General features: G+C 42.5%; 1 protein-coding gene across 3 annotated transcripts in view; it reads right to left on the reverse strand.

The window, feature by feature from the left end:
• Window positions 1-24,698, reverse strand: part of ELAVL4 (ELAV like RNA binding protein 4) — a 90,199-nt gene that overhangs the window by 12,601 nt on the left and 52,900 nt on the right. For all 3 annotated transcript variants that reach the window (XM_005894716.3, XM_005894717.3, XM_005894712.3), the window contains one exon: window positions 10,228-10,331. In XM_005894716.3, the coding sequence (XP_005894778.2) occupies window positions 10,228-10,331 (104 nt within the window). The remainder of the gene's footprint in view (window positions 1-10,227; window positions 10,332-24,698) is intronic.

A 24,698-nucleotide genomic window follows, 5' to 3' on the forward strand; every position in this document is an offset into this window, starting at 1 on the left:
TCTTTGAAATTTGTTTCATAGAAATTTGATGCTGGAAGTGAGCTCAAAAGTTCAGGGCAGGATGTAAGACAGTTGGCCAACCACCTTATACATTTCCAAGGACAGGAAGCATCCTATGTAATCACTGGCCATCACTGACTAGTGGAAAGTTCTTCCTTCTGCTGAATTCAAACCTGTCTCTCCCATAGCTTCTAATCTTCTCCTATTTCTATTCTGGTTCCACATACTAGGAGCATCCTTCCTGTCCTCATCACCCCTTATCTTGTGGGTCTCACTGATACGTCATATTTAGAGCATCAGACAACTGTATTTTGAGACAGATAACTCCAAGGAAGCTCTCATTTATGTTACTTTAACAGAAATGGAGCATCTCTTCAGCAATGGGAAAGAGACAGAGGTTAAGAGCAAGGGTTTTGGTAGAGAGATGTAGGTTTGAATCCTAATCACTTACTAGCTACAAATGGTAAAGCTTGGGGTAAGTCACTTACACTTTCTGAGCTTATCACTTGAATCACCTAGTTTGGAAGCTTCCTAATAGAGCTAAAAGAGCATTAAACAAGCTGATGCATATATGATTCTTAGGCACCATGCCTGGCACATAGTAAGTGAAAGTGGTAAATTGCTCAGTCGTGTCCAACTCTTTGAAACCTCATGGACTGCAGCTTGCCAGGCTCCTCTGTCCATGGGATTTCCCATGCCATTCCCTTCTGCAGATGCCTGCCACACAGCAAATGTTCAATCAATAGGGCTCTGAAACAACTGCTGTGTACTTACGCCTGATGCTAGACACTGGCGGTACAAAGATGAATACAACAACCCCTGACATGCAGGACTATTAGTTTAGCAGAGGATACACTTATTTCAGAAGATCAGATTGCAGATTTTCCCCAGTCTGTTGTAACACAGTACTCTCTGAGTGAGCAGAAACTTCCCAGAACATACACATCCCTGGGGACATTCATTCCAAAGAGACAGGAAGGATGGCAGCAGAGAACAGACTCTGGTGCTTCCAAGGCCTTCTAGGAGCAAACCCTCCCTGGGACCTCTGATCCCACCTCTGGGAGTAGGGAGAGAAGAAAGCAGCCAGCCAGTTCCTAGACAAGACAGTTTTTATTGTGAGAATCAGCTTATTCCTGTGCCTATGGCTGCAGCCCTGCCCACAGACAGGACAGGTGTCTGCTTACGTGGCCCCACGCCTCATATTTTCCCCACCCACCACCTAGTATATGATGTCCTTCTATCAGGGGCAAGACCTGATGGTACTGTTTCTAATGAGTTTTTTTTTTTTTTTTAATACTTATTGGCTGCGTTGGGTCTTAGTTGTGGCACACACGCTCTTCATTGCTGCGTGCGGGATCCTTTTAGTTGTGGTATGCAGAATCTTCAGCGGCAGCGTGCAAACAGTTGCAGCTCGTGGTATCTGTTTCCCTGACCAGGGATCGGACCTGGGCCCCTTGCATTGGGAGTGTGGAGTCTTAACTCCTGGACCACCAGGGAAATCCCTCTAATGAGTTAAAATTGTGCTGCTTCTTCCTGCTCAAAACCTTCAGTGTTTCTCCAGCACCTTGTGATGGAAGCTCAAATCCCTTACCTGAGCATCTAAGGTCCTCTGGGATCTGGATCCACCTCTAATCTCCTGCTAACCCCTCTAAGCAGCCTAAGCCTCAGTTCAAACAAAATGTCTCTGTTCCTGCTATCCATCATCCTCATGGTAAAATGAACTCCTGCTCATCCTTCCAGGCTCAGACTGAATGCCACTTCTTCCGTGAAGCCCAGGCACAAAGGCCTGCTCTCCCCTCAGACTCTGCAGATGATACACATTTCAATGACAGTAGCTATCACACCCTCCCACCCATCACAACCATCTGTGCTAACATTTCATCTCCCCCAAAGTAAGAGCATTCTGGTGGTCTCTGCAGACTCTCTGTGGCATCTAGTCTCCAAGCTTTATAGAGGGCAGGAACTCAATAACATTCTTTGAACTGAAGCAAAAAAAATGTGTAATGTACTATATGGAACACATTTTAGCTCTTTTCCCAGGAACTGACTCAGATGTAAAGAAGGAGCTAGAGGGACCCATGGATATGAAGTGAATCCAACAATATCATGAAAGTATTTGGTACACAGTAGACTGGATAAATACTTCTTTTAAAAAGGGGTGTGGTGATAGAATTCATGTGCCTTACAACTTCTTTTTAAAAGCCCATCAAATTATCAAGGGGGATTACTTGGTATAAGCACCTTGTGGTCTGTCTAGTGGTCCCTGGAAGGGAGAGAGATGTGCTAAAGATTTCATGGCCTGGTTAGTGGAAGAGCTGGTCTCAGACTCAGGGCTTAAGATACTGAGTGTCCTCACTAAATTGCAACTTCCGACTCTCACTATACTGGTAAGACTGCTGTGGCCTCTTGAAAGCTCCATAATACTTTCCACTACACAAAGTGAGACTCAGATTCATTCTTCATGTATCTCTGAAACATGCAGATGGGGAAAAGTCTTCCCCTCTCTCTATGTAATTCTTACCTTGGGGTAACCCTATTCACTATCATCTTCATTCTGGGAAGCATCTTGAGAATTCCCTATAAACCAGGATTACCTATAAGTGAGATAATTCTGGCTCAGTGTGACAAGTACTTGTCCAAAGTCACACAGCCAGCACTGTGCCAGTGCTGGATATGACTCTGGGATCTTTCCACTATGCCAGGCTAACGTGGACAGTGAAATAGAAGCCATGTACTTGGCACAAGCTGCTACTTTCCTTGGAAAATTACCAAGCTGGAAAGATCACGCTATATTTTATTAGCTATACTGTTAAAGTTGGAAGGGACCATTCTGCAGATCAGGAAATAAGTCCAGAGAAATAAACTAAATTGTCCAAGGTCATCCTAGTAATTTTTAACGGAGCTGGATCTGACTCCGTCTGAACTCAGAGCTCTTTTGAATGGACAACAAAGGGGAAGGAGAGAGGGATGTGGCTCTATGACCTTTGACAGACCAGCTGGTTTGCTCTGGGGCTTCACGGTAACCATGGAGAAATGATCTTTTATTCTCCAGGGCCATTGATGCTCTAGGCCAGCATTGCCCAAGAGAACTTTCAGAAAAAGTTCTAGATTTGTGCTGTTCAATGTGGTAGCCACCATCTACATGTGGCTCCTGAGTACTTCAAATGTGTCTAGTGTGAATGAGGAACTGAACTTTTCATTTATTAACTTATCAATTTAAATTCAAATATAAATAGCCATATGTGGCTAGTGGCAATTATACTTGACAGAACAGTTCAAACTCCAGAAACAACACAAAGTTATAGCAACTTAGAGCTACAAGGGACCTTTAGGATCATTTAGTCAGACTCCAGTCTGCTATAGCAGTCCCTCTAAGTCATCCCCAATGACTCCATACGAATGTCTCTGACAGTCAGGGACTCACTATGACCCCAGGCAAATGACAGACACAAAGATTGTCTTCTCAGATTCTGGACATACAAGATTGAGCTTCAGAGTCACTGCAGACTTTTTTTTTTCTCTCTAGAGAATGGAAGAGCAACCACTGTGGATGAATACGTGAGTGCAGGACCATCTGGCTGTCTTCTTCATTTGCCTCTGAACAAGCCTTATAGTGTCCGGTCCTTTCAAAACACGGAGCTGAGAATGGGAAACAAGACACCTGGGATGGGTTGACCAGAGTAGACTAGAAAGGACCACTGCTTCCTGGGATCTGGAGTGGACAATTCTCCTAAGACAGCTGAGGTAGACGATTGTTTTTAAGCAGCTCACATCACATTGTGGGATCTTTTACACTGGCAGCCAGCTAAAGGCCCTAAGCCTCATTCCACATGAAAACCTAGGTGTGCTTGTAACCTGTACCTGCTCAATTTTCTCCTGTCTCCCAGACACGGGGCACTGTGGATGACCTTTAAGATACTGGAAACATATGAACCTCACTAACTGTATCTCCATCTTTCCAACTCCTATACCTGTATCTGAAATTATTCACTCAGAGCAAGTTAACAGGGCCCTGGGAAGCAAAGCAGCTGAAAAGAATCTATCACAGGAGAGAAAGAGGGTCCCGTACTGCTGGGGTAAACGGGTCTCCCATTTTCACTGGTGTTGCCACTCTCTCTCTTCACTCCTTGGGGATTCAGTGATCCAGCCGCCCCTGCTGACCTTGGCCGGGAAGCACTCCCACACTGGCTCTGACTACAGCCATAATGGAGGAGGAGAGACAAATGCCTTTTTATTATTAATGAGACTGAGGGAGGTAGTCTATCATTTCTGGGTGGGGTGATATCCGTCAGCAAAAAATGATCTGCTAACTCTCCGGGAGGCATTAAGGGCAGTGATAGGAGAAATAATTGCTTATGCCGAGTGCAAAGAAAAGATGCCTCAGCGGAATGGAGGCCTTTAGCGAGGCAGGTGGATTGTGGGTGGAGGGAGGGAGGCGAGGCTCCCTGATGACCCCTGGCAAGAGAAAGAAGCGGGAGGGGCAAACGGGAACCTGTGAAACTCAAGTGTGGAAAGATTCCCCTGGAGGCACCGTTAGTGCTATTAGAAGAATAAAGCGAAAAGGGAGAAATGGCTAAGCAGTGTCGGAGCAAGAGAGGCTGAAATAAAGGAACTGCTCTCCTTCCTGGAGGAAAGAGGTTTTTTTCCCTTCTGAAAAGCCTTCACTCACACACCTTCCCCTCCTCTAGCCCTGCTCCCTCTGGAACCAGGCTGCTGCCTCATGATAAAGCTTCCTTCTTACTCTCTCACCCTCTCTCCTGATGGAGTGCCAACTCTCCTGGGTTCAGGCAGAGTGGCAGGAGCAGCCTTTGTGTCTCCTCAGCCAAACCTAATCCTGAAATCACTCACACCTTCAGTTTGCACAAGAGCTGTGCTCTGGGAATGCTGTCTTTAAAGTCACAGTTTCAGAATTTGAGGAATAGCTGAATGCAATGATTAGGGCAAGAAAAGCCACAAAATCATTTGTGAATGTAATACAATGGGAAAAGGAAGGAAACACAAAAATGTTAACAGCGTTGAGTTGGGAATGGCTGATGTTGCCTTCATCAGATGATAATGAATTTTCCAAATTATTTATAAATAAGCCTGCTTTGCTTTTAAAATGAGTAAAACAAAGGTCCTAATAGAGATGATGAAAAACCAAAGTCTAAGGCTGACAAAAACTTAGCATAACAGCCCGCAGGCCGCTGGCCTCATTCGTCAAACACCCCAAGTGACATGCCATTGCCGGATGGAATTTCTTGGAACTTCACTTTGACTAGATCCCTCCTGTGCTCAAACCTGGTACAGCTTCCTACTCCCGCCCCTCTACCCCAATCAAGTGGGGACCCCTGCAGCCCCGTGGCCACCCCCACCTCCCTGCATTAGAGGTGCTCCTTCGAGTGTTTGTGTCTCCCATGAGAGAGGAACTTCCAGAGGCAGAGCACTGAATGCGTCTCTAATCCTGCTTCTCAAACTTGGGTTAAAATCCAAACAGGTGTCCCACTGCTCAGAGCTTTAGGATTCCAAATCCTCAAATTCCATTTTGGATCACTTTTTACTGGAGGTGGTCAGTGTCACTTGTATGTCAGCCCAAACTTTCGATAAACATATCCCTCTTTTGAGACTACTACAGAATCATCTACTTTTCTTTGTTCCTAATTCATGCAACAAAGAGCTGGACCACTGCAACTGCATTCTGAAGGAGCACTAAGAAGGGGAGTGCTTCTTAGTGAGAAGCTGGAATAAAGAGTAAATTCAGAAGCTGTTTTGTAAAGCCTACAGGGAAGTTCAGGACTGGACTGGCATCCACTGTGAAGTTTAGGGGATACTGGGAATTATTTTCCAGAATCCACAGCTGTTTAACCCAATGCTTCTTGGAGTCTAAAGTGATCTCTGTTGGAGAAAGTGGGTTACGGGGAGCTAAACAACACTTCTGAGGCCCTAAACGGGGCAAATTATCTTCATTGGGTTTAGGGTTGAAATGCTGAGAAAAGACCCAGTTTGGGGTCTTCGGGGCTAGTCAGTGTAAGTAACCCCTTTGTCCTTACCCTATGCCTCTCTGACATACATGGATGGAAGACTCTGCAGGGCACTGTCGTCTCTGGGTCACCTAAGGACCTACTGCAGGGCCTGGAAGGTAGGGGTCTAAGAAGACATGATCTGAAGTCAGGTCTGTCTCCAGAAGGATGGCAGAAGCCCTGAACTGCAAATCTGTTTACTGAAGAACCTAGAGGAGCCACACAATTCATCTGTTTGCTTTTTATATCTCCTTCCCTTGCCAGTGAGTATAACCCATGTGTGCACAGAACCAAATACACACCCACACACTCACAGAATACATGTGCCGCTGAGCAAGCAGGTGGTGTGACATTCCAACACAGGCGACCTATTGCCAGAGTTATTTTTAACACATATTTTTCTTACTCCAAATCTCACTTACTAACTGATCCTAGGTAAGTCTCTTAACCTCTTTGGGCCTCAGTTTCCTCATTTGTATAAGGGAGAGAATCATTATTTTAAGAATCAGAGCTGATGTGTGTAAAGCTTCTAGTCTTTGGGAAACTTCAAGGGTTAAATATTATTAAGCATAAAATGCAAAGGAGTTAGACACCATACACACTCAATGTAAGGTATCATTACTATCACTATTATTTCCTTTCAAGCTCATGCACGCCTATCAAGTAACTCCTGGAAGACTCTTTCACAGTATCTTTGGATGCTAACTCAGCTCAGCTGCTGGCCAATTGTGTGCCTTTGCACAAGTCACTTCATCTCTGAGCCTGATCTCCAGAGGGATGGGGACCTGGCCACTTTCTCCCACTAAAGAAGTTATGATTCAAAGAACAATTCCTCTGCAGCCTCATTTTGCAAGCATGTACTAGATGGTTCCAGGGAGATCTTGGTAATGCATACTTCCAACGAAGATACTTGTTTCTTCCTAATAGGCAAGTTATCTGCAGTCATCTACATTACTTGGAGGGGATTACTTAATGAAGTAGTCTCTTTTTTCTGCTTTGATGCTGTGTCTGCACCAAGACTGTATTCTCCTTGAGCACAGAGACTTGGTCTCGCCCTCCATGGGTCCTCAGTATTCATGCACAGTTACAAGACATCCCCACTAATCAAGGGGAGAGGAATATCTGTTAACAGGGAACTATCATCTGTGGGCACCTTCTCCTAGCAAGCTAGTAATGAATCACTCACTTTCAAAACGCAAAACAGTGTTTGTGTATCTAAATTTGAGTTCAGAGGTTGCAAACTTCTCCACAGGTCAACTCTTTTAAGTTTTGTTTGGTTTGCCTACATAATGCTCTAAAAATTTCTTAGTTGATTCAACTTTTCAAAATTGGGAGATTTGGCATAAAATACCTAGATTTTGGCTTCTACGGAATAAGTGGAAGATCTGACAATGAACTGGGCCTAAATAATCAGCAGTAGCTGAAGAACAGCTGCCCTTTTTAGTGCTCTCCGGCTCACGATGGTTTCCACCACTTCTCAAGGCTTCCTAGAACTATCTCTGAATCTAGCTGCTTATTATTAACCTTCAAAGCTTAGTAATTAACTCTTGGTTTGCCTGCATCTGTGCTGTACATTTAAACTCATGTGTTTTGCATGAAGCAAAAGGAGAGACAGACTTGACCAAAGTTTGCAAACCTACATGGTTCTGAGGAGATCTATATAATGCATGCTTCCAAAGAAGATACTTATTTTTTTCAGATAGGCAAATTATCTATTCCTTCATGAGAGTCAGAGCAAAGAGATAAATCTCATGTCACTTATTAAAGCAAACTGATGCAGAAGAAGTAAATAGCAGCCTGAAAGGCAGAAAAGCAATTTTAAAAAAATTAATAAATGATGAGACTATTAACAGCACAGGAAAAGGGTCTGGTTTTTTCCTTCTCTTTAATATGATTTTTACCTTAAACACTGTGTCCCTTTAGGAAAGGGAAGAAAAGTTAATAAAGGAACCTATCACTCAAACTTAATTTTTAGTATGGCAAATAAACTGCTTTAATGAAAGGGCTGAAATTCCCAGGTTTGCACATTAAATTTTCATTTCGTCGTAGAGAATGGAAATTATTGATTCAGCCGTGGCATCATGCATTTTGGATCCTACGGAAGCCCACGTTACTGCTGGGTGCAAACGTGTTGGCAGGGTTTTGATGCTGGGTGAGCACAGGGTGGCTGAGGGGGTGGGGAAAGGGATACAGAGAAGGGAAGGAGGCAGGTTGATTCTTCACAGAAAGAAAATAATCAATGTTCCTTGTCTCTAAGATCCACTGAGACAAAGCACTGCTCCTGATTGCACTGTGGGCCAAGGAGTGCATTCTGAGGTCAGAAAAGCCGGGTCCACTCAGCCTTTGGGGAATCCCCAACAGCTTCATGGGCTATTTTATTTAAAAAAAGCAGAATGGATGGCTGAGAATTTGATCATAAGCTCTTGGGGAGGCTTGGGTTTTAAGAAAACTAGAGGAAAGAAAAGTACCTTTCTCAGTTCAAGTTAGGGAGGAACAAATGCCTGACATTCTAATGCTGAACTGGATAACAGAGAAAAATCAAACCCACAAATACAGCCATCAACCTGGTGTGGCCTCATCTAAGAGTCAGGTGACAAGAGCATCCCATCTCAAAGCATTGAAAATAGGTATGTTTTTCCTTCGATAGAAATCAACACTCCTGCCTCTCAGAGGATACTCCATAATTATACAACTCTCAATTATTTCCCCCTTAGAGAACTCACAGGGACTGATTCTAAGCTGAGACTGAGGCAACCTGAATCAAGCCCGTTTTGGGGTCTTTGTGAAGCAGACTGTATGAGATCTGGAAAGCAATCGTCTTTAGAAATAAGCTAAATGAAATTCCAAAAGTGGAGAGGCTTAAAGGAAAGGAAAGAAGGAAAGAAAGAGGGAAAGAAAGAAAGAAAGAAAGAAAGGAAGGAAGGAAGGCAGAAAGAGTAGAAAAGAAAAAATAGATAACCACATAATACATTCACAAAAGAGGTTTCTGTTTTTTGTTTTGATTAACTTCCAGCTAAGATTATCTTACACCAGGTAGCCTCCTTATCCATCTGGATGTTAGAAAAGTAGTCTGTTGAACTAAAAAGTTCTGATTTTGTGTTTTCAGATGCTAAGAGCTGGTGCCATCTATAGATTTCCATTCTGGGAGAGGTTTCTCTTTTGTCCTATTTTGCGTCAGACCTGCTGTCGTGAGGATAAGAGTGCCCAGGAGACACCTCCTCGTGGTTTAATAGGCTATGAAGGATGGGACTCATTAATCGGCTGGCAGCTGCCCCCAAACAGAAAGCTGCCCGTAGGTAGGGGAAGAAGGGAAAGGGAGGCTGAGGAGGAGGCAGGCTCCATCCAGGAGACCACCACAGACTGTCAGGGGTCACTGGCCAAAAGCAAACAGCACCGCCTCCTCAAGGATCCCCTCAGGGTGAAACTTGAACCGAGAGCATGACAATCCAGCCACAGAAACCTCCGTCTGGAGGAGCAGACTCTGCATAACTGGATTTTTTTTTTTTTACTAGACTCTGCATAACTGGATTTTTTTTTTTTTTAACTTAAAACAACCCCTCTTGAGATATTACCTACCAGTCTGATTATTTCTGGATTGCTAGAATGTTACTTTTCCTGTCATCCCTTTACTATGTTCCCAGATGTTATAGTACCCATCCCTATTATACCACTGTGTTTCTTTATAACTGATTCTTCCTTTTCAAGTCTTGTTTAAGACAGTCCTCTTTACCTGTGGGTAAAGCCAAGCTGTTTGGCCTAGCATGTGAGGCCTCTGCCCACCTCCCACCCTCATCGTTTCATCATCTTCTCACTGAATTTCAGGTCATAGAGTTCTGTATGTCATTCCTCACTCACAATGTATATATACATTTTCACAGCTTTGCATGTGGTGTTATCTCCACCTAGAGCAGCTTCTTCCCTTGGCTCTGCTCTGACCATCTTTGAAGGCTTGGGGTCCCCGGCCTTCTTGGTGTGGGTCATCCCTGGCATCTTACCTGCTCCCTGGATAGGAAGTCCTATAGCCTGTGGTCCCCTCCTTCTACTCAGCTCTCACCTTGTTCTTCTGTAATGATCTGTGTCCCTCATTTAGTACAGTAGATAGTAAGTGTCCTTTGAAAAAATGAAGAAGCCACCGCCAGCTCCCTCATAGCCTGGATTTATTAGATCAAAGGATGAAATTTAACCAGTGTCTCCTAAATAAAGAGGCATATAACATATAACCTCTTACCTTTATAGTTTTGGTCTGGAGTCTGAGTCCATTTAAAGTGTTGATGGCTTTCTCTGCATCCTTTGGATCAATATAGTTAACGAATCCATACCCTAAACTCTGTCCTGTGGAAACATTTTTTAAGAGAGAGAGAGAGAGAGCTCATTATCTTGATAGAGGTAACACTTCCCATTGCAATGTGTCAAAACCCTCTAGTATATGGTTCCTTTTATACCAGGGTTTACTCTCAGGTTGAGAAGTTTCTATTTTTTTATCTCTCACTCTGGCCAGCCTTTAAACTCACAGGAGCTGCCCTAGCTGGGAACTCATAAGTTCTCCTACATCCATACCATATACACATCATATACCCACAAGTGTCCACTTAATTGGGAAGAGGCGGGGCAGGGAAGTGGAAAGAAAGAAGGTGTGGTCTGTTAGAAGAGATTTGAACTGGAGTCCTGGGGTTTTTCCCAGGAATTAAGCTGTGTGACTCTGAATTCATTTAATCTCTTGCTTCCCCCCATCCCCTGATATTTCTTCTCTGCAGATAACAGCACTTGCACAGGCAGGTGTGAGAGAGTTAATGAGATACTGAATCTGAAATAAATGCCTACCTGGAACATAGTAGCTGCTCAACAAAAGACAGCTCTGCTATGTTCAGACCTGTAAAATTGGGGCAAGTGCTGGATGCAGTGGCTGTGTCTGCTGCCTCTGTCATGTCAGCCACGCCCACACTCAGAAGACCATAGCAAGATCCAAGCAGCAAAGACCGGAGACATTTATATTGAAGGCATGGCCTGAATTTAAAGCAATTGCTACAAATCATTCACGCCCTCATCATCCACCCAGCTTAAGAACAATAAAAAGGGGAGGTGGCTCGACTGGAAGGAACTGGGGAGCGCCTAACATAAAGGGAAGAGTGCAAATGAATTCCGCAAAGAGGATTTAGCTGCTTTAGGTGAAGATGGCATCAACTTGTCTGAAACGAGCAGTAGCAAGTGACAGGGCTCCCCCCTAAGTGAAATAAAAATAATGTGCTTGCGATCGTGCCACTGATTATAAATAGTCCATCAGCTCTGCCATGTGTCATCAGCCAGAAATATCATTAGGAAACTTTACATTTTCTGACATACCCTTTAAGAAATACAGAGCTTAGGGTGGCTGCACAACCAGCTTGAACTTCCCAGGCAATGTTATTGATTTGTGGGCGGCAGCAGAGCCGAAGGGGAGGAAAATGACAGGACGTCACATGTCAGGAAAGACTGATTACATAAAGCTCTCTTTGGAGTACCGGGGCCAGGGCTGGGAGACAATACAGCAAAAAGTCTGCCATGTCCTGGTGACAGGAGCCCATTTCAGCAGCCAAAAAATCTTTCCAACAGCTTCTGTTTTGCTGGTAAATGTCTGTGTTTATGTTGGTTGTAGGAGGGAACCTGGGAAAACAAGTTGGGTTCCGGATCAGAAAATGGGTGACTTTGTTATTCTTTACAGGGTGGAAGTAGAGAGAATCAGGAGGAAATTCAACTGAATTTTGTCCCTAAAATGGGAAACCTAAAATGACAATACATTAGGATATTCCTTCTGTTTTGGAATAACAAGGTTAGAATAGGAAAGACAGGGGCAAACTTTGCCAGATATGCCTTCACCAGCCAGAATTAGTAGCTGAAGAAGGGGGAGAGAACGTGGAGCACCCTGTAGCTGGGCCCCTTCTCTTACTGTGCTGGGCGTGGTATGTGAGCCATGTGTGTACAAGCAGCGTGTGCATGCACATGCCGGTGCTCAGGCACACACATTCACACACGTGCACAGGAAAGTAAGAATTAGAGACAGAGCTGTGTGTGTGAGAATTACAAGACCCTGCCACATGTTCTGAGAAAATTTTTTGCAAATCCAAAAATACATGAGACTAATTCATTGGCTTAAAAATGTCATTCATCCTAAATTCAGCTTCACCTCATCAAGCCTAGCTAAATTCACCTAATTAAATTTATTTTCATCATGCAAATTTATCAGTCCTATTTACCATGTATATAAGAGAAGCCTTAACAATTGCTGTAAACTATTCTTACAGTTATTTCTTTTGAACAGTCATGCACCAAGTTGAGGGGCTTTAAAAGGCATTTTAAAAGCAATAATCTCAGTGACAAACCTTATGTATGAGTACTAGGAAACAGGTCAGACAGAGTCAATCTATCCAACTAAATTTAATTTGTATAAAATTAAAATGAAATATGGAAAACATAGACAAAACACTCACCACTTAACTTCAAGCAATTCATGACTCACTGCACTGATGAAATATATGTGGAAGAATTTATCATGCTTACTAGTGGTGCATGTTCCCTGAGATACTTTCTTTCCAATTATTCATATATTTATGGAAATCTTAAGTATATATAGTGGCTATAATTTTATATTCTATATTTTATCTTTATTTTAGAGCTCTGCTTCAGGAGGAAGGAAAACACACTCGGATTCTAGGAAGGTTCTGAAGGTCAAGTGAAGGAAAGACTCCTGCCCAGCAAGATACATCATATCTACTGACCTGTCTGTGTGGTTGCAAACCCACCATCTCCTTAGTACCTGACTGCAGTGAGCACAACTGTGCTATCCTCACCAGCTTTAGGGTTAGAGAGAGATTGCACTTAACATCAAGAACGAAGGTGCTTTGGGGAAAACTAAAAAACCTGATGAACATCATTTCAGAATGGAAGGGGAAAAAAGATCAGAGATTCTCCTTGATATAAAATAACGAACTGCAAACTCAAAAACAGGGCACTGCACTGAACAGGAGGAGGAGCCGGGTGGAAAGGCTTGCCTGTGAGTTGAAAGCTATGAGATAAATTGGCAACACAACGAAACTACCTGTGGTTAGCCTAGTTCATGAACAAGCTTCATTCATGTGCTTCTTGCCATCATAGAAGGAATACAGCTAAGTCTAATAAAAAAATACTTGATGGATCTAAGCATATTCTAAAAAAAAAAAAAAACTCTAGAGAGAATTAAATCCCTTAGGTAGAAAATATAAAAACCCAAGCCTCATTTCTTTCAGAAACTTTTTAGTAATGGGGGGAGGGGGACAGGGAGTAAAATGAGGAAGAATTTTATGTTTTAATTTTGGTGGCCATATATTGGTGATGGGTTTTTGATTTGCACTTCTGTATTCAAATTGTACATAGTCCGTAGAAAAATATGGAGCATACACATTCACAAAGAATATCAACACTATTTCCATGAGGACCAAAAGAGTCACCATACTGGGAAAGACCAGGATAACCAGTCTGGAGTCTAGAGCATCCCAGAAATAGATAAAGTTTCCTTCTTCTTTTTCTCTAATAACTGCATCATCTCCTTTTATCAACGGTAGCAAGATCTGACCATACAGATATGGTGACAGTACTTTCAGAACATAAAATTAAACTTTTTTTGCTCCCAGTTTATGAGCATATTTTGACAGCAAATCGAAGAAATTAAATCACTGAAGTTGTGTGCACTGAATCATCAATAAAAGAGAAACAATAATTAAAGAAAAGATAAAATGTTATAAAATGACTGCTGCTGCTGCTGTTTGGTCACTAGGTCGCGTCTGACTCTTTGCAACCCCATGGACTGTAGCCTGCCAGGCTCCTCTGACCATGGGATTTCTCAGGCAAGAATACTGGAGTGAGTTGCCATTTCCTCCTGTAGAGGCTCTTCTGGACCCAGGGATTGAACCAGCTTGGCAGATGCAGTCTTTACTACTGAGCCACCTGGAAAGCCCCAAATAAAGAGTACCTTCAAAATTTACAAACTATAGTGAGTGCCTGGCTCCCTGATGCCCAGGATAACCCTTTCGTGTGACCAGTCCTTAATAATCCTTAATAGGCTGACCAGCAGGCTTGGATGAGAGGCCTCAGTGACCATGAATGGGCAAGAAAGGCATTCTTGGCAGTTTGGGATGGAAACTTAAAATTAGAATGTAATTTTGAAGAGAAAACTGTTACACATAATGGCTACATTTTTAAGGCGCTTTAGTGTATTTTGGATTAAACAGATTCTTGTTTTTAACAAGCTTTTCTTAAATGTGAACCTGAATACTTCTATTTTTTAAATGGTGCACATGTGCACATACACATACAAAGACATGCCGTGTCCTCATACTACGATGTGGCATTATCTCTCTTCTGTTGTAATTCTATACCTAACTTCTCTCCTTAGAAACAGAACACTTCTCCCTATAGAATCTAGTTTATAGAGTCTGCATACTTGAACACAGTAGGTACTCAACAGATATCTGAGAAGGGGAAGAATGAATACGTACATTTGTATTAATTCTCCATTGCTGGAAGTGTATAACCAGAATATGTTTATGTTTGGCAGGAGAAGAGCATGAGAGTGCCTGAGAGGGGAATTCATTTAGTATTTGTGTCAAAGGGAGAACAGGACAACAAGCTGACACCAGAGACTGGAAAAAAAAAAAAACCAACCAGAAACAAAATATGTCCTGGTGGGTTCCTCTCCAGCACAGATCAGATGAACAGTAAAACCCATCCCTGCCCACCTTTCCATAGAGATCCTGAGCTTCCAAAGTGCTTTCCCACCCATTTTGTCGCATTTGATTCTCACAGCAACCCTGTGGGAGAGAGAATCATCATTCCCAGTTGTGGAAACGGAAGCTCTGAGGGAATGGCAATTTGCTGGAAACTGAAGCTCTGAGGAAACAGCAATTTGCTCTACTCTTTCTGAATAGCTGAAACTAAGTCTAGATCAGGGGATGGCAAACTGTTTTATGTTCAGGGTGAGAGACTAAATAGTTTAGGATTGGTGGGTCCTCTGCTCTGTCATGACAATCCTGCCATTGTACCAGGAAGGCAGCCACGCATAATGTGTAAACTGATGAGCATGACGGAGTGTCAATAAAACTTTATTTAGAAAAATAGGCAGTGGGCTCAATTTGGCTTTTGGGCCATAGTTTGTTGACCCCTGGTCCAGATCTTCTGACTGCAAATCCAGTCTCCTTTGCTGTGACTACAGTTACTCTGTTGGAACTAAAGTGTTAGTGACTATTCTGAGGCCTGGAAATTGCTCTGAAGTTTTTTTGAACCACCTGAGAAAAAGCAAATTACCTTCAATAGTTTGTGTTAAGCAGTTTTATTGTATTCAAACTCTAGGAAGTGTTATCATCACAGCTAAATACAACCCCTCATCTTCCAGTCATTCCAGATAGAAGTTGTCCCTTGCTTTGGGGCCCTAGAGGTTATGACAGCAGGACCCTAATTTGACATCCTCACGGCTGATGGCAGCAGAAGAGAAGCTGTCTCCTCTCAGGGCTGACCGGAAGGAACCTCAGCATTTCTGCCCGTCAACCTGCACACTCTGCTCTTTCTCCCAAAACTGTCATTCTCCAGAAACCTGACAGCTACTCCCCTCATCAGCAAAGTCCCCTTGGGGGCAGCCAGGTGGGTAGCTGCTGTTGATAAAAACTTCTGAGTCGAGTAAGGAGTTTTTGTGGATGTTAGAACTCCTAGCTCAGGCTGAAATTCTGTCCTCAAAGCACATGATAAAATCCCCAGTCACCTCAAGATCACCTGCGTGGCAGTAATCCACATGCTGGGTTCACTGCAGCCAACTCCAAACCCCAGGACTCCCTCCCTGCCAGTCCTGGGATGACTTTCCCTGCCGCCAGCTGCCTTGAAACCCATCTCAACACACCCTGAAGTGGGTCAGAGAGCTCCATGGCTATTACTGCATGTATATATGTGTTAGAGTGTGTGGCCCCAAACTGTACTTGTTGTATATCCTTGGTTAAATCATTTAAGCTTCGCCAGCCTGTTCCCTTATCTGGAAAAACAGGGATAATCCCTTATCCTCACAATCAAAGCATCATTGTGGATTAACTATATTAACATGTGGATGAACAGCAGCTACAATTTATTCAGTGCTGACTCTGTGCCAGGCACCCAGCTAAGTGGCTTATAAAATTACCTAATTTAATCCTGTGCGAAATGGGTACCATCAAGCTCACTGTGAGGAGGAGAGGAAAGTGAGGCTAAGAACTGTGCAATAACCGGCCCCAAGTCAACCAGGAAGTAGGCTTCCAGGCTAGGATTTGAATGAACCCAGGTCTATGTGACTTCCCAGTTCATACCTTCTCTCCATGGGGTTTGGCTCTCTGTGCAAAGGCACAGTAGAGTGTCTGACACCAGGCAAGAACTCAAGGGGATGCACACCCCTTATGTTGGGGACCCTTTTCCTTCCTCACAATGACTGGGATGCTTTGAGATTCTAGAGCAGCCATGGCTCTGCTCCTTCCCATCCCACCTCTGTGGTTGTCTGGGTCTTGGCTTTTCTCCTGCAGATTGGGTATTGGCAGAGCCAACTAATCAGAGGATTTATCTTCTTTTGGTAGTTCACACAATTTCCTCAAATTAAGCATGGTTTAAAGTCTTATTCTTCTAAGTGTGATCCCTGTACCAGCATCACTGGCCTCAGTGGGCACTTCTAAGAAATGCAGCTTTGGCTTATTGCTGTGTGACCCTTGCTAAGTTAAATGAACCTTCCCATACCCTGGATTCTGAGAAAACAACACATCTAACCATAGTTACGGGGAAGGGAAGCTCAGATAGGACTGTGGCCCACAAGGCTTCTCTGTCCATGGAATTTCCCAGGCAAGAATCCTGGAGCTGGTTGCCACTTCCTTCCCCAGGGAATCTTCCAGACTCAGGGATTAAACCCATGTCTCCTGCATTGCAGACAGATTCTTTACTGCTGAGCTACCTGGGAAGCCCCTATGATAGGAAAGCTCTCAGGGTTCCTTAATATGTGCTATTTCTTTTCATTCTCAGATTTTGCATTCTTACATTGCCCCCCTTTTTGCTGTGGTAATCTCATCTGTAAAGTGGACTTACTATTATTTTTTCATGGTGTTATTAGGAGTATTGAGAGTGATAATGCACGTGAAGTGCCTGGTATATAACAGATGCTCAATAGTGCTTCCCTGGTGGCTCGGATGGTAAAAAAAATCTGCCTGCAATGCAGAAGACCCAGGTTCTATCCTTGGGTCAGGAAGATCTCCTGGAGGAGGAAATAGCAGCCCACTCCAGTATTCTTGCTGGGAAAATCCCATGGACAGAGGAGCCTGGAGGGCTACAGTCCATGGAGTTGCAAAGGGTCAGACATGACTGAGTGACTAACATTTTCACAATAGGTTCTGGTTCCTTTCCTTTTTGCTCCCATGCCCCAATAGACACTGCCTTCACCAATGTCTCTGGGGATGCTATCTCTTGATTGAGACCCCAATCTCCTCAAAGGTGGAGAATATTTCTGATGCTTTACTTTCACATTGGAGCACATACCATGCAATAGGTACATAAATTCCACAATTAACTGACACCTAATACATGCCAGATACTACGAGTGGGCCCACTGTGACCAAAAAATTGTTCCTGCTTTCAGGGAACTTGTCTCACTCCCTCATTCCTAATCAGAATATCAATTCACTGATGGCAGAAACCAAGTCTTTTTGGTTCTCTGCTATGCTCCCAGAGGATGGTGGTAAGACATATGGAACCAGAACTCACGAGACACATTTGAAAGCCCTGTGGGCTTTAATATTGAAGGAGAGAAAATTCTAGAGGTGCTCAAAGCCCCTTCCAATACTTGAAACGCAGCAATGGGAAGGCAGGGGTAGACTTGCTATGTGGGCTACCAGGGGAGAGAATGAGGATCGGGCAACAGAAGAAAGTTAGGGAGTGGATTTTTGCCTTGATAAGAGGAAGAACTTTCTACAAATGATTTTATAAAGATGTGGGCTGTCTTGTGAGGTGGTAAGCACCCCATGACTAGAACTATGCTAACAGAGGCCAGGTATACATTTTATCAGGGGATGTTGTAGCAGTTAGCAAAATCAACTCATAAGATCCCTTCTAATGCTAAGACACAAAGCTTCTAAATTATATTTATTTGAGACCCCATGTCCACAGTTTATCCTGATTTTCTAAATGAGAAAATAAAAATAATAGAGAATATTTATTAAGCACATACTGTGGGCTAAGCATTTTACATATCAGATCAGATCAGTCACTCAGTTGTGTCCAACTCTTTGCGACCCCATGAATCGCAGCATGCCAGGCTTTCCGGTCCATCACCAGCTCCCGGAGTTCACTCAGACTCACGTCCATCGAGTCAGTGATGCCATTCAGCCATCTCATCCTCTGTCGTCCCCTTCTCCTTCTGCCCTCAATCCCTCCCAGCATCAGAGTCTTTTCCAATGAGTTAACTCTTTGCATGAGGTGGCCAAAGTACTGGAGTTTCAGCTTTAGCATCATTCCTTCCAAAGAACACCCAGGGCTGATCTCCTTCTTTACATACATTATTATCTAAATCTTTATAGTCTCTGAAGCAGGCATTTCTATCCCTGTTTTACAGAAGGGGAAACTGAGGCCTCAAAAAGAGAAGCAACATACCAGGGTTATTTGGCTGGAGAATAGTAGCCAGACTCATCTGATTCCAGAGCCTGTACCCTTCTGCTGTGCCCTGATTTCTTGAATATGTGCTTATTTGTGTGTTAAACATTTGCCCTGACAAAGCACAGTGTGCCTGAGACTTCAAGAGAGCCTGAGTTTTCTAGGACTATTTTCAAATCCTCATTCTTTCCATTTAATTCCCATATATACCCCAAAGTATTCCACTCCCATCTTCTACACTGACTGTGTCTCTCAAACTGGACCTGGTATATCACGGAATGACAGTCTTGGAAAAGACTTAACTATCAATCCTCTTTGAATCTCCTACAAATTCAGCACCAGACGACCAAGCAAGAAGCAAGCAGTTCACGGCCTAGTAAGAAAATCAGAACTGTGAATCAACAACTATAGTAGAGTGTGGCTAAGTGTTATGATGGAGAGAAGGCGAGAGGATTTTCTAGAAGATATATATGAGCTGAGACTAATTGGAAAAGACTGATATGAGACGAGATAGCCAGGCAATAGACAGACAAGAGCATTCCAGGAGGAGGGGACAGTTTGAGCATCTACTCCTTGAGGAGAGAAGACTGCTACTCAGTTTATAACTATCACTTCCAGGAGGTCAATACTGTTGATATCAACCTGAACTGACAATACCGACTCCAAGTTGAGTGCTCAGATGTATATAAGAGATCTCCCCATAGTTTGGCACAGATTCAGAAACCATTTAGACATCTGAAATTTTGAGTGCCTCAGTTCTCTGCCAACAACAAGCACTATTAAAAAAGGACAGAACCCAGCCTTCCTTCTTCTGATTTCCCAAAGTATTTAAAATTACATTGAAGCAGTACTTGGTTATTTCCAGAGGCTACATTCTGGCTTCCTAAGAAGATGTAATTTCCCAGTTGAGAACTCATCATGTGACATCAAGATGAAAACAAGCAAAGCACTTGGTCCACAGTGGGCATTTGATATAAACTTGTCAAACCAACTGTGTCTCTCAAAGGACCCTAAGCTCCTTAGGACAGGGATACAGGTCTTATTAATCTTGGCATAACCCATGTCTGGCACATTGTAGGCTTTCAATAAATCTGTGTTGAATGACTAAATGAATGCATGAATTCAATAAGCAAATAAATAGTAACAAAATAGATATCATTTTTTTTGAGGGCTTACTATGTGTTAGTCACTGTACTGAGTGCTTTATTTTTTTTTTTCTCCAAGCTTTATGGAGGTATAATTTGACAAAAAGCTTGTAAGATAAAGTGTACATCATGATGATTTGATATGTGTATACATTGTGAAAGGATTCCTCCCATCTAGTTTATCAACACATATTTATCTTTTTCTGTGGTGAGAACGTTCAAATTCTACCTGACGGCTTTATTTATATCATCTCTTCTGCTTCCTAAAACAATCCTACAAGGTAGGCATGATCACTGCCATTTACCATTGAGAAAACTGATATTCAGAGGCCTCAGATCCCAAGACACAAGTTCATCTGTGTGGACTCACACAGGCTTTTAACAGAGTTTCCTGACTTCAGAGACAATATCAACCAACCTGTTCAAGTAGATGTAAAGTACTACCTCTGCTACTGGGGTAAGGTACATGGAAATTCCGAGTATATATATGATGATTTCCCGGAGTCCCCAAAGCAAGAAGGACCAGCTACAAAGTACACTGTTTCATAAAGAAAGACAATCAACCAATTCTCAAAGGAGGTTTTTTTTTTTTTTTTTTTTTTGGTTAATTTACCCTTTTGGTTTATCCTATAAAATTGTTGTTGTTTAGTCGCTCAGTCATGTCCGACTCTTTGTGACCCCGTGGACTGTAGCCTGCCAGGTTCCTCTGTCCATGGAATTCTCCAAGCAAGAATATTGGAGTGGGTTGCCATTTTCTTCTCCACGGGATATTCTTGACCCAGGGATTGAACTCAGGTCTCCTGCACTGCGGGCAGATTCTTTACTGTCTGAGCCACCAGGGAAGCCCATCCTATAAAATTAGTTGTTCCAAACAGATCTTCAAACATACTTTTCAATAATAAGCCTCAATAAATTCATCAGGTAGAATTTAAGAACTAATCTGAACCTCATTTTTCTTCTGTCTGTTCAGGAAAGAAAGGCAATTCATAGGATAAAAAGCCAGTATCAAGAATTTAGACTTAAAAAAAAGGAAAAAATATTCTAGGTAATGTATGGGAGAAAATAGAAGCCTCAATGACAACTATCTTACTTTCAGCATTTATCACACAGAAAGAAGTGTTCAGACTGATGACCCTGGCGCAATAAAATATTCTTAATAGAAGCAACATTAAATTAATTTATGTTCAGAATATTCTTACAGACATGAAAGAATAGTCACATCTTTAAATATTTTTAACTAGGAAAAAAAAAAAGAGGGAGAATTTGGCAAACTCCCAGCAAGCCAGAGAGACGAACTAGAATTCTTCATTCTTGGTTGGCTTACTCTCACATGACACAGAGGTCAGACAGACAAGACTTTCCCCCTAGAATGAATGTGAACCAACTGGTGATTTCAGAAATGCAGCTAATATCAGCGGAGAGTTTAGCGACAAAGGAAGAGGTAGAAAAAGTTATCAGGTTAATACTAATTATATACATTGTAATCAGCCTTTGGGCAAAATGAGATTGTCTTTGGGTGAAATGCCTGTGGAAGAAAGGAACTGCTGTATTTAGGCACTAAGACAATGGCTTTCGAAACTCCCATCAGACACTGTTCTTATAAAGAGCAGGTGGAGGTTTCTGATATCATGTTGGGATTTAAATTAATCGAGATAAGGTATGTGAGAGGCTTGGTAAAAGGGAGATGCTTCATAAATATTAACTGAATATAAACCTATTAAAATTTCCTTTATTCGAAGTAAAAGAAAATTCATAGCTCCCAACAAAGGAGGTGAGATACATAATTGTCTGTGCAGAGATAAGTCAACATGTCAAACATGACTTGGAGAAGAACTTTATGGGAAAATCTTGGTCAGTGTGTCTTTTCTGAACTAAGCACCTGGGGTTCTCTGGCCTTGGACTTACTACTAATAGCTGTGGGGAACTCCCTATCCCTACCATCAAAGACTTCACTGATAGCAAAGTGCCATCAGGAAGCTCATGACCATGGTCTGAAAGCTCAGTTTGGTTCCAACAAATGTTAGAAATGAAAGAAAGTCCCCAGATGCATGAAAAAGAAGAGATATAAGAAGCAAAAGTCTATATTTCCTTTTCTTCACCATTCAGCTTACAGGTAAGAAGTAAGACAAAATAAAGAAATAAATGCCCTGATGCTTTTGAACTGTGGCATTGGAGAAGACTCTTCAGAGTCCCTTGGACAGCAAAGAGTTCAAACCAGTCAATCCTAAAGGAAATCAGTCCTGATATTCATTGGAAGGACTGATGCTGAAGCTGAAGCTCCAATCCTTTGGCCACTTGATGTGAAGAACTGGCTCCTTGGAAAAGACCCTGATGCTGGAAAAGGTTGACGGGAGGAGGGACAGAGGATGAGATGATTGGATGGCATCACCGACTCGATGGACATGAATTTGAGCAAGTTCCAGGAGTTGGTGATGCACAGGGAAGCCTGGTGTGCTACAGTCCATGGGGTTGCAGAGTCGGACATGACTGAGCAACTGAACTGAAGTGAAAGAAAGAAAAACCTAGGAACAAAACAACTCACACAGAAAGGAGTCTGTAGAGCAAGAATTGAGGAGGAAAGTCAACTTATGTTATTATTTTTTTTAAGCCAAGGGCTTCATGGGGAATGGACACCAAGCACGTGTGACCAACCTTATTACATTGAGCTAGATGCCTGGGAGAGGTGAAAATGAAGGCGTATCTGGGATGTGTGTGAGAATCACCGGATGTAAACATTTTCTAATAACTCAGCTTTTTTGAGCAATGGAAAATGAAATGTCACCCTGACAATCAGGAGACCAAAAGAATCCATAATGTAAATAATTTACAGAACATATCTAGTACTCAATAATTTTCAGCTAAAATGCCGAGTATATGATGGGACTTTGCCGGTGCTTGAGAGATGAACCCATGTGACATCATTTTCTGTTCCTCCTGGGTGTTGGAAAGACTTTCCTGGGTCACCGAGGCCTCCACTTGCCCATCCCCATGCAGTAGATGACCCCACCTCTTTCTTAACAAAAGAAATGAGGTCATCAGGTAGTAACTGGCCCAAATTGTCTTCTTCCCTTCTACCTTAAGGAGCTCCATTTCTTCCTCTTGGTTTAGAGTGTACATTCCACAAAATGTTGGAGAAGAAAAGCTTTTTTGGGTAATGCTACATATTATATACCATTCTTTTTAAGATTTATAGTACACATGAGCACAGACTTAGAGAAGTAGTGATAAAAAGAAACCCCTTCCTAACTTGATTTACTTCAGTTCCCAAAACTCATGCAATCACATAAACTATTTTTTAAACATAAATTACCTATTAAATATCTTTGGGAAAGAAGTTTAGACAGAATTCCCAAATGAACATTACTCTTTGAAACAGAACTGAATTCAAGATATAATTAACCTAAAGTTGGGGGTGTGGACATTGACAATTCCCAAGATACCAGAAGGGCTAGCAGAAAACATGGAGACCAAGCCAGAGATTACGTCTAAGGTCTCTTTTCACTGTGATAGTCCATGATTCTATTTCTCAGAAGACATCACACAGACTTGCTTCTGAGATAATCTAGACAGGACAGAAATGCACAGTGGGGAGATCAGACATCTGTGTATAGATATTCATGTCAGTATACACTGTACATCCTGGAGAAGGAAATGGCAACCCATTCCAGTATTCTTGCCTGGGAAATCCCAGGGACAGAGGAACCTGGCGGGCTACAGTCCATAGGGTTGCAAAGAGTCGGACACGACTGAGAGACTGAGCATACACTGTACAAGTCTGGTTCTAGCTTGCTACATATCAATAGCAACGAGTTCAAGGAGTTTCACTAGGAGAACCAAAGATCCAGGAGAAAAACAAAACATAATTGTGTGTGACTACATGGGCCCCCAAGCAGGAATACACACTTATAGGTATATATATACACAGGCACACATGTGAACACTATCTATACCTTACTAACCAGGCACATTTAGAGAAGTTTAGTATTGTACATAAAAATAGAGGCTTTGGAGTCAAATAAACATGGGTTCAACTTTTCTCTGCCTCTTAGAAGCTGTGTGACCTAGGACAAGTTACTTAATCTTTCTGAGTCTGTTTCCTCACCCGTTTAATAGGACAAATAATACATACACCTCACAGAACTGCTGTGAGAATTATATACTATATGTCAGGTGTTGTTCTGGGTGTTTTACATATACTGATGCTCACAACAATCCTATCACTATCCCTATTTTACAAATGAGAAAACTGAGGCACAGAAAGAATGAAAATTTGCCTGTTATACAGCTAGTAAGGGCTTCCCTGGTGGCTCAGACGGTAAAGAATCCATCTGCAATGCAGAAGACCTGGGTTTAATCCTTGGATCAAGAAGATGCCCTGAAGAAGGGAATGGCTGCCCACTCTAGTATTCTTGCCTGGAGAATTCCATGGACAGAGAAGCCTGGCAGTCCAGTTCATGGGGTTGCAAAGAGTCGGACATGACTGTGAGACTAACACTTTTCAGGTTGCGAGGCCGGGATACAAGCATAGGCAGCTAGCTCTTAATCACTAGGCTCTCCTGCCTCATACAATCCTGGATTATAGTAGGTCCATGATATTTCCCTGGAAGACAGAGACACACATACTCAAATATATAAACACCTTACACCTCCTCTTCCTCTCTAGCTTTTCAGATTTGCTGTTTTTGTCATTAATTTATTACACGATGCAGTTCAAGTGGGCAGCGTGCAGACATCAGCTTCCCAAACACAAAGATCCTGTGTGGCTGCTCAAGGAACAGAAGAACAAATCCAACCCTAAGAAATGTTAGTTCATTCTGAATGATGACTCACAGCCGCTATTTTCACAAACAGCCTGCTAATTAAACTTTCTTATGAACTCTGCTAACCAATTTTTCCAATGCAT

This window comes from Bos mutus, chromosome 3 (genome assembly GCF_027580195.1).
Source record: "Bos mutus isolate GX-2022 chromosome 3, NWIPB_WYAK_1.1, whole genome shotgun sequence".
NCBI classification, from domain to species: Eukaryota; Metazoa; Chordata; class Mammalia; order Artiodactyla; family Bovidae; genus Bos; species Bos mutus.